General features: G+C 54.4%; 1 protein-coding gene across 1 annotated transcript in view; it reads right to left on the bottom strand.

The window, feature by feature from the left end:
* Positions 1-12,325, bottom strand: part of PLP2 (proteolipid protein 2) — an 87,034-nt gene extending 74,709 nt beyond the window's left edge. The window contains exon 1 of the mRNA XM_085629881.1: positions 11,825-12,325. Within this exon, the coding sequence (XP_085486007.1) occupies positions 11,825-11,926 (102 nt within the window). The 5' untranslated portion in view covers positions 11,927-12,325. The remainder of the gene's footprint in view (positions 1-11,824) is intronic.
* Positions 12,326-16,553: the final 4,228 nt, after the last annotated feature.

Here is a 16,553-nt window from a genome sequence, read left to right as displayed (position 1 = left end):
ATGGTAATGACCCCCCCCCCCCCTCCTCAGTGCCCCTGTCCCTCACCGCTCTAATAATGGGTTGTTCTTATAAGTTGTAAAGTGTCGCACACAGGTACTGTCTGTGTCGTCACCTCGCACCAGCGTCACTTCTGCTTCCTGTTCAGGAAGTTTCTGTCCTGAAGCTGGTGTGGCCCCTCGCACCTTATCTCACTAATGTGAGAAGCTTTCCGGTGCACATGGTCCTGGTGCTGGGCGTCTCCTCCTGCCACTGTCTCCCAGGAGATAGTATCTCTCGGACTCCTCAGTGTGGGTGCGTGTATCTGTGAGTTTCCTGGGAGTGTGCGTGTGTCTGTGTGTTTCCTGTGAGTACGCCTGTGTGTTTCATGTGAGTATGCATGTATCTGTGTGTTTCCTGTGAGTATAGGTGTATCTGTGGGTTTCCTGTGAGTATAGGTGTATCTGTGTGTTTCCTGTGAGTGTGCATCTGTGTGTTTCCTGTGAGTATGCATGTATCTGTGTTTCCAGTGAGTGTCTGTATCTGTGAGTTTCCTGTGAGTGTGCGTGTGTCTGTGTGTTTCCTGTGAGTATGCGTACATCTGTGTTTCCTGTGAGTGTATGTGTGTCTGTGTGTTTCCTGTGAGTGTGCGTGTGTCTGTGTGTTTCCTGTGAGTATGCGCACATCTGTGTGTTTCCTGTGAGTGTATGTGTGTCTGTGTGTTTCCTGTGAGTGTGTATCTGTGTGTTTCCTGTGAGTATGTTTCCTGTGAGTGTGTGTGTGTGTGTGTGTGTGTTTCCTGCGAGTGTGCGTGTATCTGTGTGTTTCCTGTATGTGTGTACCTGTGTGTTTCCTGTGAGTATGCGTGTATCTGTGTGTTTCCTGTGAGTATGCATGTGTCTGTGTGTGTACCTGTGTTTCCTGTGAGTATGTATCTGTGAGTTTCCTGCGAGTGTGTCTGTGTGTTTCCTGTGAGTGTGTGTGTGTGTATCTGTGTGTTTCCTGTGAGTATGTGTTTCCTGTGAGTGTGTGTGTGTATCTGTGTGTTTCCTGTGAGTATGTGTTTCCTGTGAGTGTGTGTGTGTGTCTGTGTGTTTCCTGTGAGTATGCGTGTACCTGTGTGTTTCCTGGATGTGTGTACCTGTGTATTTCCTGTGAGTTTGTGTGTATCTGTGTATTTCCCGTGAGTATGCATGTATCTGTGTGTTTCCTGTGAGTATGCATCTGTGAGTTTCCTGCGAGTGTGCGTGTGTCTGTGTGTTTCCTGTGAGTGTGTGTGTATATCTGAATTTCCTGTGTGTGCGTGTCTCTGTGTGTGTATCTGTGTGTTTCCTGTGAGTATGCATGTATCTGTGTTTCCTGTGAGTATGCATGTGTTTCCTGTGAGTGTGTGTACCTGTGTGTTTCCTGTGAGTGTGCGTCTGTGTGTATGTATCTGTGTGTTTTCCTGTGAGTGTGTATGTGGGGAAACATCGATTACAACGCAGTCATTACAACAACCTACCTATGCGACGCAGTCATTACAAGAACCTACCTATATAACGCAACTGTTACAAATCAACTGCCTTTACATCGCATGCCACTACAATACATGCCGCTACAACACATACCATTACAATGCATTATAAGGTAAGTAATGGAGATATTTTTAGTTTTAGGGCGAGTATGGGATTTGGGGTACATGAGAATAGTCATTTTTACCCTTACACTATCGAACACTTACCCTACTGTTGCACTCACTGGAGTGGGAATAGTAATTTTTACCCCTACACTATCCAACACTTACCCTATTGTTGGCCTAAAAGTATTATGCGTTGTAATGGCATACATTGTAAAGGAATGCGTTGTAATAGTAGTTTTTAAAAATGTGTTGTAATGGCATGCTTTGTAAAATCATGTGATGTAATGGTAGTTGCGATGTAAAGACTGCGTTGTAAAAGCATGCGTTTAACTGCATGCGTTGTAACATCATATATTTGTGTAAGTGTGTGTTTCCTGTGTGTGGGTGTGTGTGCTGGTTTATGTGTATGTATGTGTTTCCTGTAAGTGTGCGTGTAGATGGGTGTTTCCTGTGAGTATGCATGTGTCTCTGCGTGTGTTTAAGTGTGTGCATCTGTGTTTTCCTGTGTGTGTGTGTGTGTGTGAGGGGTATGTGTGCGTGTAGGTGTGTATCGGTATGTTTCCTGTGAGTGTGCGTGTATCTGTGTTTTCCTGTGAGTGTGTGTTTCCTGAGAGTGTGTGTGAGGGGTATGTGTGCGTGCAGGTATGTATCGGTATGTTTCCTGTGAGTGTGCGTGTATCTGTGTGTTTCCTGTGAGTGTGTATATCTGTGTGTGTTTTTAAGTGTGTGCATCTGTGTTTCCTGTAAGTGTGTGTTTCCTGTGTGTGGGGGTGTGTGTGCATGAGTTGGTGTATGTGTATCTATGTGTTTCCTGTTAGTGTGCGTGTATCTGTGCTTTTCCTGTGAGTGTGCGTGTCTCTGCGTGTGTGTCATAACCCTCACGCAAATTCTGGGCCTCAATTTATACATTTCTTTCTAAGCTCTGCCACACAGAAAGTGGCAACAAGAAGAACACTGACAGTAAATCTGTTCTGCTTAATTGGTTGTAAAGACGGTATTTTAAAATATCTTATGGGGTTAAGGCACCTGCTGCAGAGATCCCTGGGTTCTCAGAAAATCTCGGTGAATAATAATTGTAAGATAACTCTGGAGGGTAATGCACTTGCTAGAAAGATGTGTGTTTTGTCGAGCCTCAGTTTTGACTCAAAGTAGCATAGAGGGTAAGCCTGGGCAAAGCACTACGCTACGCTTGCGTAGTTTGCGAAGTTCGCGCTACTTCGCACTACGCGAACTGCACGTAGCACAGTGCGAACACGCTAGCGTAGTGTTGCGTAGTGCTGCGGTCATTTTTTGCTTGCTCGCGGTCCTCAACGTCAAGTTGGCGACCGCGAGCAAGCAAAATGACATCCCAGCGAGACTTTTTCCTTGTTCGCGATCAGCAACATCAAGTTGGCGATTGCGAGCATGGAAAATAAACCTCCAGGCGAGATTCCCAATGCGAGGAGGTCAGGTTACTCATTGCGAGTGGTCGCGTATGCTCGCGACCGCTCGCGATGAGAAACTACCAGTTCGCGTTGAGAAAGCTGCCGCTCGAGTAAAAATCTACTCGAGCAGCAGAAAATTACAGCTCGCACTGTGCAAGATGCTATTTTCAATTATTGCACAGTGCCGGTTGCTTGTCCGCACTGTGCAATCATTGAAAACGACATCTGGCACAGTGCGAACAAGGTACTACGCAGTTCGCGAAGTGCTACGCGTAGCTCGCGTAGTGCGAACTGCACTTTGCCTAGCTTCGCAAAGTGCTACTTCGCGAACTACGCCCAGGGTTAATTGTGTCTCATGCAAAGCACATGATGCAATGTGCAAGTGACAGATTTGAATGTATGCAGATAGCGGGGTGTGTTACTGCTTTGAACACTGAACCATGTGTTACTTGCGGTTGCGCTGTAATCCTATCACTGTAGCACAGTCAGCTATGGAAGATATGTGACTTCTACACCTTGTAATCCCCCACTGTTTTATGTAACACATCCTGTGCATTCATTAACAAACATATAATTTATTGTACGTGTTATATGCACGTGTTAATGTAAAGCGCTCCGACACCCTGCTTTGGGATGAGTAGCGCTATACAAGATACAATAGTGGTACTTACATTATTTCAACGCCTCCTCAGAGGAAGTAAGCTTTATATAAATGACATTTGTTTTGTTGTGAATACTGGGAAAGACCAACGCATCTGACCTTCTTGCAGCCCGTGCATCTCTCCTCAACAGGGCCTGAAGGCAGTGAAACTCGCCTCTCTTGAGCATGTGTGAAGGGCTCTCAAGGGGTGAGCCTTTGCTCCCCTCTGCTGCAGTCCAGGCTCCTGACTGCTCCCAGCCAGGAGACTGAACACAAGGAGGCCCGATGACCCCTCAGATGCGGCCTTTGTGAAGGTGTTCATGGCGGCAGCTGCAGGTCCCGAGGAGCTCTGGCAAGGTGGGGGGGGGGGGGGGGGGGAGTGCACCCTCTGGGCGAGTGGAGGTGCTTTGACAGAGCTGTGGGAGCTCAGAGGCGCCATTGACATTCACGCAGGAGGCTGTGAACCCCACAGACAGAGCACACCCTCCGGCCTCCAGCTACAGCACATGGATGTATATATAGAAGAGGAGAGGTGGGGGCAGAGATGAATCACTGGTGGGGAGGGAGGGGAGGAGGACGACTTCAGGCCCTGTCACAGGGAGAGGCCCGGAGAGGCCAGGCTCTACATACACTGCAGCCAGTGGAGGGGGAGGCCAGGCGCTGCAGCCAGTGTCAGAGGAGAGGCTCGAGAGGCCAGGCTCTACATACACTGCAGCCAGTGAAGGGGCGGGGGGGGGGCAGAGAGGCCAGGCTCTGCAGCCAGTGTCAGGGGAGAGGCCAGGCTCTACAGCCAGTGTCAGGGGGGGGAGGCCAGGCTCTACAGCCAGTGTCAGTGGGGGGAGGCCAGGCTCTACAGCCAGTGTCAGAGGAGAGGCCAGTGAGGCCAGGCTCTACAGCCAGTGTCAGGGGGGGGAGAGGCCAGAGGGGCCAGGCTCTACAGCCAGTGTCAGTGGGGGGAGGCCAGGCTCTACAGCCAGTGTCAGGGGAGAGGCCAGAGGGGCCAGGCTCTACAGCCAGTGTCAGGGGGGGAGAGGCCAGAGGGGCCAGGCTCTGCAGCCAGTGTCACTGGAGAGAGGCCAGGCTCTGCAGCCAGTGTCAGGGGGGGGGGGGGGGGCAGGCTCTGCAGTCAGTGTCAGGGGGGGGAGGCCAGGCTCTGCAGTCAGTGTCAGGGGGGGAGGCCAGAGGGGCCAGGCTCTACAGCCAGTGTCAGGGGGGGAGAGGCCAGTGAGGCCAGGCTCTGCAGCCAGTGTCAGTGGGGGGAGGCCAGAGGGGCCAGGCTCTGCAGCCAGTGTCAGTGGGGGGAGGCCAGAGGGGCCAGGCTCTGCAGCCAGTGTCAGGGGGGGAGAGGCCAGTGAGGCCAGGCTCTGCAGCCAGTGTCAGGGGGGGAGAGGCCAGTGAGGCCAGGCTCTACAGCCAGTGTCAGGGGGGGGAGGCCAGGCTCTACAGCCAGTGTCAGGGGGGAGGCCAGGCTCTGCAGCCAGTGTCAGGGGGAGGGGTCCAGAGAGACCAGGCTCTTCAGCCAGTGTCAGGGGAGAGGCCAGATAGGCCAGGCTCTGCAGCCAGTGTCAGGGGAGAGGCCAGAGAGGCCAGGCTCTACAGCCAGTGTCAGGGGGGAGAGGCCAGTGAGGCCAGGCTCTACAGCCAGTGTCAGGGGGGGGAGGCCAGTGAGGCCAGGCTCTGCAGCCAGTGTCAGTGGGGGGAGGCCAGGCTCTGCAGCCAGTGTCAGTGGGGGGAGGCCAGAGAGGTCAGGCTCTGCAGTGAGTGTCACAGGAGAGAGGCCAGAGAGGCCAGGCTCTGCAGCCAGTGTCAGGGGGGGGAGGCCAGGCTCTACAGCCAGTGTCAGGGGAGAGGCCAGGCTCTGCAGCCAGTGTCAGGGGGGGGGAGGCCAGTGAGGCCAGGCTCTGCAGCCAGTGTCAGTGGGGGGAGGCCAGAGAGGTCAGGCTCTGCAGTGAGTGTCACAGGAGAGAGGCCAGGCTCTGCAGCCAGTGTCAGTGGGGGGAGGCCAGGCTCTACAGCCAGTGTCAGTGGGGGGAGGCCAGAGAGGCCAGGCTCTACAGCCAGTGTCAGTGGGGGGAGGCCAGAGGGGCCGGGCTCTGCAGCCAGTGTCACAGGAAAGAAGCCCAGTGAAGCCTGGCACAGTTAGGGCCATCACAGGCAAAGAGAGTGACTCCCGTGAGACATGGAGAGGTGTCAGGACACACTAATGGGACTACTGGCACAGTGAAAGACCCTGTGAGACACTGAGCAGCATCATTGGGGCACTGGGGGCACTGCTGGCAGAGAGAGAGGCACCCTGAGACTCTGAGCAGTCCCCTTGGCGCATGAAGCCACACCTAGGGGTCACTGAAAGAAACTGTTTGAATTGTTCTGCGTCCCTATGGTACTCCTGGCCACAAGACCACAAAACCACCTCTGCCCCAGGGCATGTGAGCCCAACCCCACAACCAGCGCTTTCTTTGCAGCTCCTGGCACATTGAGAGGAGAGTCTGGCACATACGGCACTGCAAGGGTGAGCTCCGCTCTGCTGGCGGAGTTCGCGGAGTTTGGCCATTCCGCGCTCCGGTTGGAGCACGGAGTTCAGCAAAACTCCGGCCACCGCCGGCGGAGAGGGGTTCACCATTTACAGCAGCGCACAGGAGTGACGGGGGAGACAGAAGGGCTGGCTGCCGTGTGGCGGTCGTAATGGAGGCGCTGGCTCCACCTCCTGGTTGTAATTGGTTGTTGGCTTCCTTCGCCCTGTGCCTCGCTCACTTCCTGCTCCTCCTCACAGGCGCAGACTGGACGAGGGAGCTCCGGAGTCACTTCGTAGCCCGCACTGTGTGAAGGCCAGGACAGGAGGAGAAACGATCCCGGCCGGCCCCCATGCCCTCCTTTGCTTTGCCCTCCTCTGGCTGATGGGCATCACCGAGATACTCGGGGCAGGTCACAGGGCAGCAACAACAACGTCCGATGGGCTGGAACGGATATGCATGCCCCCGTTTTCTTTTCTGTCTTCATGTTTTCTTTTCTGCGGCAGGAGGATTTCTCAGTTAATTCGTTGTTTTAGGGTTTTGTAAATAAGTTCGCCCGGAACCAGCCCGGGTCGGCTTTTCTATGCTTTGGATGTTTATATTATTCACTGCCCCCCCCCCCTCACTTACCTTCACCCTCACACATTGCTGCACCTTTCCCTGCCTCCCCTCTGGGGCACCTTTTTCATAATTGTATTCAACAAATGTGATGTTTGAACATAAGAATCTAATGTTCAAATATGAAACGAAATGTTTGATTTGCACATCATGGTTTAACAGATGTCTATATTTCATTTTTGAGTTGGTTTCCACTCGGACCATTTTTTCTTGCACCGTACTTCACCCAGGTCCTAGTGACGTGTTTGGGGTTACCCCTTTATTTTGTAACTCGATACACAGTGCAGTGCTTGTATCACATTCAGCAGCACCTGGTACAGTCTGCAGCGCCTCGCGGCCTCGACACACAGTGCAGCGCCTGTATCACATTCAGCAGCACCTGGTACAGTCTGCAGCGCCTCGCGGCCTCGACACACAGTGCAGCGCCTGTATCATAATACCCCCAGGGGCACCCCGCTGTCCCCCCTCCCCCATAATAGGTTACCCAAATGACACACACAAGACAGTTGGTGTTGGGTAACAAAATGCTGCAGGTTTATTACATAATTCCAGAATATGTAATGGGTGGGTTATCTTACGGGCGATCCAAGGGCAGGCAACCACCTGGGTCGCCTGCCCGCCTGATGAGCCGGGCAGCGCGGGAGCGATGCCCGCCGTTGCTGCCCTCCAGGTGATTCTTTCTATGATCACGTGCCGTTGGTAATTCTACTCACGCCCACTTCCGGCCAAACCCGAGGAGGGGGGCTCCGGTCTGCGTCCCCGCCCCCCCCCCGGTGGGAGGGGGTGGGGAGGGGTGACCGGTGCCACTAAGGCACCGACCGCCTATTGGCCCCCTGCGGGGGCCGCGGTCAGCGGCACATTCAGCAGCACCTGGTACAGTCTGCAGCGCCTCGCGGCCTCGACACACGGTGCAGCGCCCCTACAGTATTCAGCAGCACCTGGTACAGTCTACCTCATCTCTAGTGTATTCAACAGCACGCTGGTACACTGAGCAGCGCCCCATGCGTATTCAGCAACGCTCCGGCACACTCGGCGGCGCCCCGGCACACTAGGCAGGGCCCCGTGGGCCCCTCCCCCACCTCACCATGTGGTGGGCTCTCGCTCCATAAGTTATTTACCCATTCTAAGCTCTCCCTCTGCCTCCCATGGGTGGGGGTAGGAGGGGGTCCTACTCGTATGTCCCCCACTCCCACCCCCATGCAAGGGGTCCCACTCTGCTCAGTCCAGTGGGTCAATTAACTAACTCATAATAATATTGGAGCTTGTAAAGCGCCTAGGTACTTCACATGAAGTGTCCGAGCGCTAAGGGCCAGACTCCTGCGGCAGCTACCTCAGAATCAGCCAATGGGAGAGGGTTCCAAAAGCCGCCCCCTGTGCCAGCTCACTTCACTTTGGGAGTGGCAACCAGCATGGCACCGGTGGGTCCTGGGGTCCCAGATGGTACATAGGGTTTGATAAGGGACTGGAGATACCCCGGCTTGTGGTGGTGAAGACCTCAATGCAGGGGTTGGGGGCTTTAAAAGAGGGTCTCTGCTTCAGGTGAGACCTGCTGGATAGAGGCGGCTGTGGTACATTCACAGTGGGCGGTCGCCCCCTTCTGCACACCCCGAGGTACAGAGCATTACAACAGTCCAGCCTGACCATAGCCAGGGCCTGCACTGGACTCTGGCAGGAAGCGAAAGGTGTTTTTAGAATCTAGCAGCCAGCAACATTTTCCTGTAAGTGCAGCGATTTGGTTTTCAAAAGAGTTTCTCATCAAACCAGATGCCCAGACTCTTGGCCTTACATTTAGGAAGTGGACCCAGAAGGCCGGGCCGCTGAGCAGTAGAACAGATGTTAGCTTGTTTGCCTGGAATCCACATGGCGACCTCAACAAGACATAGGGAGGAGCTCTGTGGGTTAGAGGTGGTGAGCTGAGTGTCATCGGCAGAGGAGATGATGGTAAACCGGGGAGGCGGGGCCGCCTAGACCAGATATTAGCTTGTTTGCATAGTATCCACATGGCGACCTCTGCAAGCATAGACAGGAGGCTGTAGGAGAGTAGTTCTGTGGGTGAGAGGTGGTGAGCCGAGTGTCATCGGCAGAGGAGATGATGGTAAACCCAGGAGGCCGGCCCGCCTAGACCAGATATTAGCTTGTTTGCACAGTATCCACATGGCGACCTCTGCAAGCATAGACAGGAGGCTGTAGGAGAGTAGTTCTGTGGGTGAGAGGTGGTGAGCCGAGTGTCATCGGCATAGGAGATGATGGTAAACCCAGGAGGCCGGGCCGCCAAGCCCTAGACCAGATATTAGCTTGTTTGCACAGTATCCACATGGCGACCTCTGCAAGCATAGAGAGGAGGCTGTAGGAGAGTAGTTCTGTGGGTGAGAGGTGGTGAGCCGAGTGTCATCGGCAGAGGAGATGATGGTAAACCGGGGAGGCGGGGCCGCCTAGACCAGATATTAGCTTGTTTGCATAGTATCCACATGGCGACCTCTGCAAGCATAGACAGGAGGCTGTAGGAGAGTAGTCCTGTGGGTGAGAGGTGGTGAGCTGAGTGTCATCGGCATAGGAGATGATGGTAAACCGGGGAGGCGGGGCCGCCTAGACCAGATATTAGCTTGTTTGCACAGTATCCACATGGCGACCTCTGCAAGCATAGACAGGAGGCTGTAGGAGAGTAGTTCTGTGGGTGAGAGGTGGTGAGCTGAGTGTCATCGGCAGAGGAGATGATGGTAAACCCAGGAGGCCGGGCCGCCTAGACCAGATATTAGCTTGTTTGCATAGTATCCACATGGCGACCTCTGCAAGCATAGACAGGAGGCTGTAGGAGAGTAGTCCTGTGGGTGAGAGGTGGTGAGCTGAGTGTCATCGGCATAGGAGATGATGGTAAACCGGGGAGGCGGGGCCGCCTAGACCAGATATTAGCTTGTTTGCACAGTATCCACATGGCGACCTCTGCAAGCATAGACAGGAGGCTGTAGGAGAGTAGTTCTGTGGGTGAGAGGTGGTGAGCCGAGTGTCATCGGCAGAGGAGATGATGGTAAACCCAGGAGGCCGGCCCGCCTAGACCAGATATTAGCTTGTTTGCACAGTATCCACATGGCGACCTCTGCAAGCATAGACAGGAGGCTGTAGGAGAGTAGTTCTGTGGGTGAGAGGTGGTGAGCCGAGTGTCATCGGCATAGGAGATGATGGTAAACCCAGGAGGCCGGGCCGCCAAGCCCTAGACCAGATATTAGCTTGTTTGCACAGTATCCACATGGCGACCTCTGCAAGCATAGAGAGGAGGCTGTAGGAGAGTAGTTCTGTGGGTGAGAGGTGGTGAGCCGAGTGTCATCGGCAGAGGAGATGATGGTAAACCGGGGAGGCGGGGCCGCCTAGACCAGATATTAGCTTGTTTGCATAGTATCCACATGGCGACCTCTGCAAGCATAGACAGGAGGCTGTAGGAGAGTAGTCCTGTGGGTGAGAGGTGGTGAGCTGAGTGTCATCGGCATAGGAGATGATGGTAAACCGGGGAGGCGGGGCCGCCTAGACCAGATATTAGCTTGTTTGCACAGTATCCACATGGCGACCTCTGCAAGCATAGACAGGAGGCTGTAGGAGAGTAGTTCTGTGGGTGAGAGGTGGTGAGCTGAGTGTCATCGGCAGAGGAGATGATGGTAAACCCAGGAGGCCGGGCCGCCTAGACCAGATATTAGCTTGTTTGCATAGTATCCACATGGCGACCTCTGCAAGCATAGACAGGAGGCTGTAGGAGAGTAGTCCTGTGGGTGAGAGGTGGTGAGCTGAGTGTCATCGGCATAGGAGATGATGGTAAACCGGGGAGGCGGGGCCGCCTAGACCAGATATTAGCTTGTTTGCATAGTATCCACATGGCGACCTCTGCAAGCATAGACAGGAGGCTGTAGGAGAGTAGTCCTGTGGGTGAGAGGTGGTGAGCCGAGTGTCATCGGCATAGGAGATGATGGTAAACCCAGGAGGCGGGGCCGCCTAGACCAGATATTAGCTTGTTTGCACAGTATCCACATGGCGACCTCTACAAGCATAGAGAGGAGGCTGTAGGAGAGTAGTCCTGTGGGTGAGAGGTGGTGAGCTGAGTGTCATCGGCATAGGAGATGATGGTAAACCCAGGAGGCCAGGCCGCCAAGCCCTAGACCAGATGTTCGCTTGTGTGCATAGTATCCCGATGGCGACCTCTACAGGCATAGGGAGAAGGCCATGGGGGGGGAGGGGCAGTTGTGTGGCTGAGAGGTGATGAGCCGAGTGTCAGCTTCATAGGAGACGATGGTAAACCCGCAGCGCTGGGGAACCTATGTTGGGGGCACCTGTAAATATTAAATGGGGGGGGGGGCTCAAGGAAGAGGCGGGGCACCCCTTGCTGGAGGGAGCACCTCTGACTGAAAAGGCTCTCGGGGCCCCTGAAAGGTAATGCTTTTAAGTCCAGTCACTCTGAGCCAGAGCGGGGCTTGGAAAGACTGCGTTGTGTTTAAAATACCAATTCCAGATTCAGCGGGTTGAGGAGGGCTCTTAGACTGGCAGCGCCTTCCTTTCCAGACCAGGTCTCTTACAGCTGCCCCCCCCCCCCGCTCTCAGACTCCAGAAGGTGCCCGCCCGGCACCTCACCCACCCTCCCGATGTTGTAAAGTTAATTTACTCCCACTGTGGAGGAAGAGGCTATTAACACTCCAGAGTGGCATGGCTGCCAACTGTGTGGGCATTCATCCGATGCCAAGCGCCCCAAGAACCGGTGCACCGCAGGAGGTCTGCCCGTGCCCCCCCAAACCTGCAAGGCCCACAGGCGGTACCTCCTGGACCGGGCTAGGCGCCCCTCTATGCGCAGCCTTCCAGCCTCAACTGGGGGCGACAAACACAGAGTACCCCCTTCCACACTTCAGCTGGGGCATGTGCCTTCATTATACCCACTTCCAGCCCTGAATTGGGGGTCTCTTGCCCTTTACAGTGCCACCCGCCCACCCCAACTTGCCACGCACATGCTGTGCGCCCTCTGTGCACTGAGAGGGGGCAGTGTGCCCACAGGGCACTTACCGTCTCCATGGCCAGGATCATGCCCTTGGTGCTTCTCAGGTAGGAGGTGAAGGCCTCCAGGCCGCTGGGCGCGCTCCCGCCCCGGTCTCCCGTGTCCGACATCTTGTGGGGTGGGCACCGGGGTCCACGGAGAGGATCACACGAGGGTCCGCGGAGGGCAGCGAGGATCACCGGAGGGTCCGGGAGGGGCGCGGGTCACCAGGGACCGGAGGGTCCGGGAGGGTTGAGGGTCACACGGCAGCGCAGGGTGGCACACACGGGGTCTCGGCTGGTGGAGGGGGTCAGAAGGCACCCCGTTTCCAGAGAGGCGCAGGCTGGCACAGACCGGGCAGCTGGATGGGCGCGGCAGAGGAGGGAGTGCAGAGTGAGTTCGCTGGAGGAGGGTGAGGGAGAGCACGCACAGCGGAGGGTGGAGGAGGGGGGAGCCGCTGCCTGACAGGAGCAGGTTTGAACCTGGCCCGCCCCGGGCCCTCCTCTTCGGGCAGAGCCTGCGACACCCACAACAGGCACACCCTCGCCGCAGTGCACCCTGGGAAGGGGAAGAGTGGCGGGCTGGCACGCGCTCCAGAGCAGACTGCGCACCACCCCGGGGGCTGGCACTGGGTGGGGTGGAACATGCTGTCCTTGGAGGCGGCAGGCGCATTATCCCCCTCAGCATCTTTATCACTGTTTGGACAGCACCCTGCAGGTTACATGACTATCTCTGCAGCAGGCGCGTAATCCGTTGAGTTATCTTACTACTTCTCAAACAAGGGATCTGTGGATTTTATGTCTAGAGAAAGAGTGAGGCCGCAGCAGAGGGCACAGTAACACCACGGACTATTTTACTAGAGCGTGCGAGGCACGGATCATCCCTGCAGGAGGCGCTTGAACCCACCACGCTGACCTTCCAGGGCGTGCAGACAGCACCCTGCAGGTTACAAAGAGATCTCAGCACCAGGGGCATAGACCGCTGAGCTATCCCACTCGCACTCACGTGACCTGCAGACAGAGTTTAAACAGACGCAGAGAGAGCGAGAGATCAGAGCAGCAGGTGCGTTAACACAACGAACTATCTCTAGGACTGGAGCATGTGGCACGGAGCTCCCTGCAGGAGGCGCATGAACCGACTCAGCTAGGTTACTTACCCGGACCTCGGCACGCTATTGCGCATGCGTGTTACCCAATACGCCCCCTCTGCCGTTGGCGCGTTAACCAACCGAGTCAGCTTTGTGGGAACTGTGCAAACACAGGTCTCTGCTACAGGTGCAGTAACCGAGTGAGCTATCTTAATGCGATCTGACATGTGCCCCGCAGGACACGCGTCTCTGCTGGCTACACCCATCCTGCGGCCGCCTGCTGTGCCCAGCCCGCTCTCTTACTCCCAGGTACACTCCGCTCTCTGCCACAGGCGCTTTGAGCCGCTGAGCTGTCTCACTACTGGTGGAGCCTGTGACCAAGCGCCTCTTACACACAGATCGACACTAGGCGCTACATCCACCGAGGCAGCCTGCTCCGATCTCTGCCACAGGCGCTTTGAGCCGCTGAGCTGTCTCACTACTGGTGGAGCCTGTGACCAAGCGCCTCTTACACACAGATCGACAGCAGGCCCAGGACAGACTGAGCTGCAGGAAGGGAGTGAACTCGCTTCTCGAAGGCTGAGCTTCCGGTTTTGAAATCTTGGGTGAGAATGAGTTCGGTGCATAAAAAAGAGGAAACATGAAGATTACAGATCAGGAGGGGGCCCTGGGGAGCGTCCACGTCACTTCCGTGCTTTAAATCTTGGTCAGCCACGGATGTCCGAGGGCCGCTCCCCGAAGACACTGAAGTCAGGGCGGGAGGGCCGGAGAGGGCCATATCCGGAAGTGTTATTTTAAACACACCGCCTGCAGGGAGCCCTTCGGCTCCTGGCTTCTATTTTTAAATAGTGATTTATCGCGGGTCTCACGCCCCTGGTCTTGTAGTCCTTGTTTTATAATGGGAGAAACAGGACTACAAACCCCAGCATGCAAAGAACAAGCATTTGCAATGCAATAGGTCTCGCAGTTACACGAGTTAAAGCTATTGGCATTGTAAATGACAATGCCAATAGGCATTGTTATTTGCAATGTCAATAGCTCAAACTCGCGTAAATGCGAGACCTAATGCATTGCAAATGCTTGTTTCATAGAAGCCATTAGCGAATTTCCATAGTCGAGGCAACTAATTATCAAAGCTTGGACTAAGGATTCTCTTGACTGAAGTGGTAGCCACGCAGATAGTTTTCTGAGCATGCGCTTTATCCAAAGCAAGCGCCAGTGATGTCGTTAATATGTTCTTTGATGGAAAGATCCTCACCCACCATGATGCCCAGGTTTCTGCCCACAACCTTCGGAGTTGGGACTACACCCAGGCTATTCGGCCACCAGTCATCCGACCATACCGAGTGGGCTTTACCACATAGAACGATCTCGGTCTTGCTTGTGTTAAGCTGCAGACAGTTTTGCTGCATCCATGTGGCAATGTCATTCATACAGTCTCAGAACCGCTCCTTGGTGGATTCTGGATTTGGTCCCATAGTGATGACCTCAAACCCATAGGATTTTATCACTCGTGCTAGTGTTGCCACATAAATATTAAAAAGAGTGGGACCTAATACAGATCCCCGTGGCACTCCCTAATCCAAGACTATGGTTGGTGAGACAAAGGACTCTCACTGCACCGTGCTGGTGCGATCACTCAGAAAATACTTTAGCCAGTCTAATGCTTTCCTTCCAAAACCAATCTCTGTCTTTTAATTAAGACTGCATGAGAGGGGGCGTGGCCAACCGCTGAGTAAGATGACCTGCGTAGTAGAGCAGCTCCGACCAAACACGCACGTTGAAGCCAAAATTCCCATATTTATCCATAGAGAATACCTCTGTGACCTTCGGAAATTGTACTGGAGCCTGTCTGGAGTGACCCGATCGAGAAACTGAGTGAATCGGGCAAAAGTTCGGCCCGACTACGCAAGGTACAGTCCTGACAACACAGCCTACAAAGTGCAGGAGGGGGCGCTACGGAAAATAAAGTAGCGGAGAGCGCCGGACGGACGTAATTATCGGAGCAGACCTACTGAGACTTGCCCGATTGTGATCTGTATCGGGGCATACTGGAGCGTCTGTGGGCTGACAGTGCCCCAATGCGGAGGTTTTCGAGGGGGCGTGAGCGGCCTGGAAGGCACAGGATTGACGCACCGGGACGAGGCTGTGACACTGAGTACATCACGAGAAAAGCCAGCGTAGCTCGTCTGTGGTGCACAAGCCCTAGTGTGCCGATCACTCAAGAACATCGCCCTTCACTGACGACCCCGGGGGTAAAATCGTGCAGAGACGGCACATCAGTTGATGTTCAAAGGTAAGGCAGCAGCGTAGAGGCGAGGGCTGGGAGGAGCAGCATCCCAGAGAGTCGGAGACAGCCGATGGGTTCTGTCTGCAGCCCCTAGACAATATTCTGCCAAAATACCCAGGGTGCTATATCTGAAACCTACCACACAGCTCCAAGTAGTTGGAAAAGAACTCCAATTTAAAGACGTTGTAGGCCTCCCACGTTGTGACGCGCTGGCCCTCCAAACAAGTAACTCGCACGCCGTCTATTATTTCTACTCGCAGCTTGCCTCAAATTGTGAATAACCCCCGCCGCGTGTGTGCAACTTTTGCATGGGTTATATAAATGGTATTGACTGCGTGTTAGACAGAGTAGTTCTTTAAACTTGCGCCCTGTTTTCAAAGGCTGGTGATCAAACATTCAAAAACGTAACGGTCAGCACTATGCTTTGTGATCAACTGCTTTGTGATCAACTCACCAGGTTATTCACGCGGTGCCAAGATCAACAAGCCGTCTCCGTGGAGCAAGTCAGCAACGAGGTGTGTGCGCGCGCGTTAGGCAGCCGGGTCGGCAGCGGCGGCGAGACCTAAAAAAATATTAAATAGCATGAGGCTGCCTAGGACGTGCTGTTGACAAAAGTGAAACTGCATGCTGGCTTGCGAGGGAAGGGGGACAGGAGATGTGCACGCCGCGTGGCTGTAGGCGCGTACACCAACTCAAATCCGCCAAAAGCCTGCGCGTGCACATCTCCTGTCCCCCGTCCGAGGCAAGTCAGCAACAATAGATCTCGCTTGCTACAGCAGCGCTTCGCGCTGCGTTCGCAGGCGAGACCTAAAAAACACGGACCAGAGCATCCAGTCACGTGGACCTGGGGAACATGACGTTTGTGTCCTCCTGCTGACGTAGGCAGACCCGTTTACATATGCATGCTGGTATTTGTAGTTTTGCAAGTCCCACGGGCTGCCGAACTTTTGGCTTTTTCAATGCTTGTGTTGTTTTATCAGGTTTTTTCCTAAAAAGAAATACATTTTGAAGGAGAAGCTGTAGCGCGCCCCTCGATATAGAAACACAATAGCTGAACCTCGAACTCTATTTTGAGTCCAAAAAGCACATACTGCCACAGTATCCCCTGTCACTGAAGGGAACTACTTTGTGTGCGGATGTGCTCCCGTAGAAGGCCCGAATGCACATTGTACATAGCAGTTTAGAGAAAATCACAAGGAGCAGCTGAAGCCAGACCTCAAATAAACAGAGCCGTCTCTGCACTTGACCCGTGGACCAAAGAGTGACCAATGGGCAATGACGGAGCGGTTTGTCTCTTTTACACCGAAAATTGAGGAACCTGGAAAAACTTGCTTCCTCTCTGGTAGGAGGAACCACATCCGCTCCACTCTGCTCCCCATGT

The sequence above is a fragment of the Triturus cristatus genome, chromosome 10 (genome assembly GCF_964204655.1).
Source record: "Triturus cristatus chromosome 10, aTriCri1.1, whole genome shotgun sequence".
NCBI classification, from domain to species: domain Eukaryota; kingdom Metazoa; phylum Chordata; class Amphibia; order Caudata; family Salamandridae; genus Triturus; species Triturus cristatus.
The sequence above is the reverse complement of the archived record's forward strand: the minus strand, read 5'-3'. Positions and strand labels throughout refer to the sequence as shown.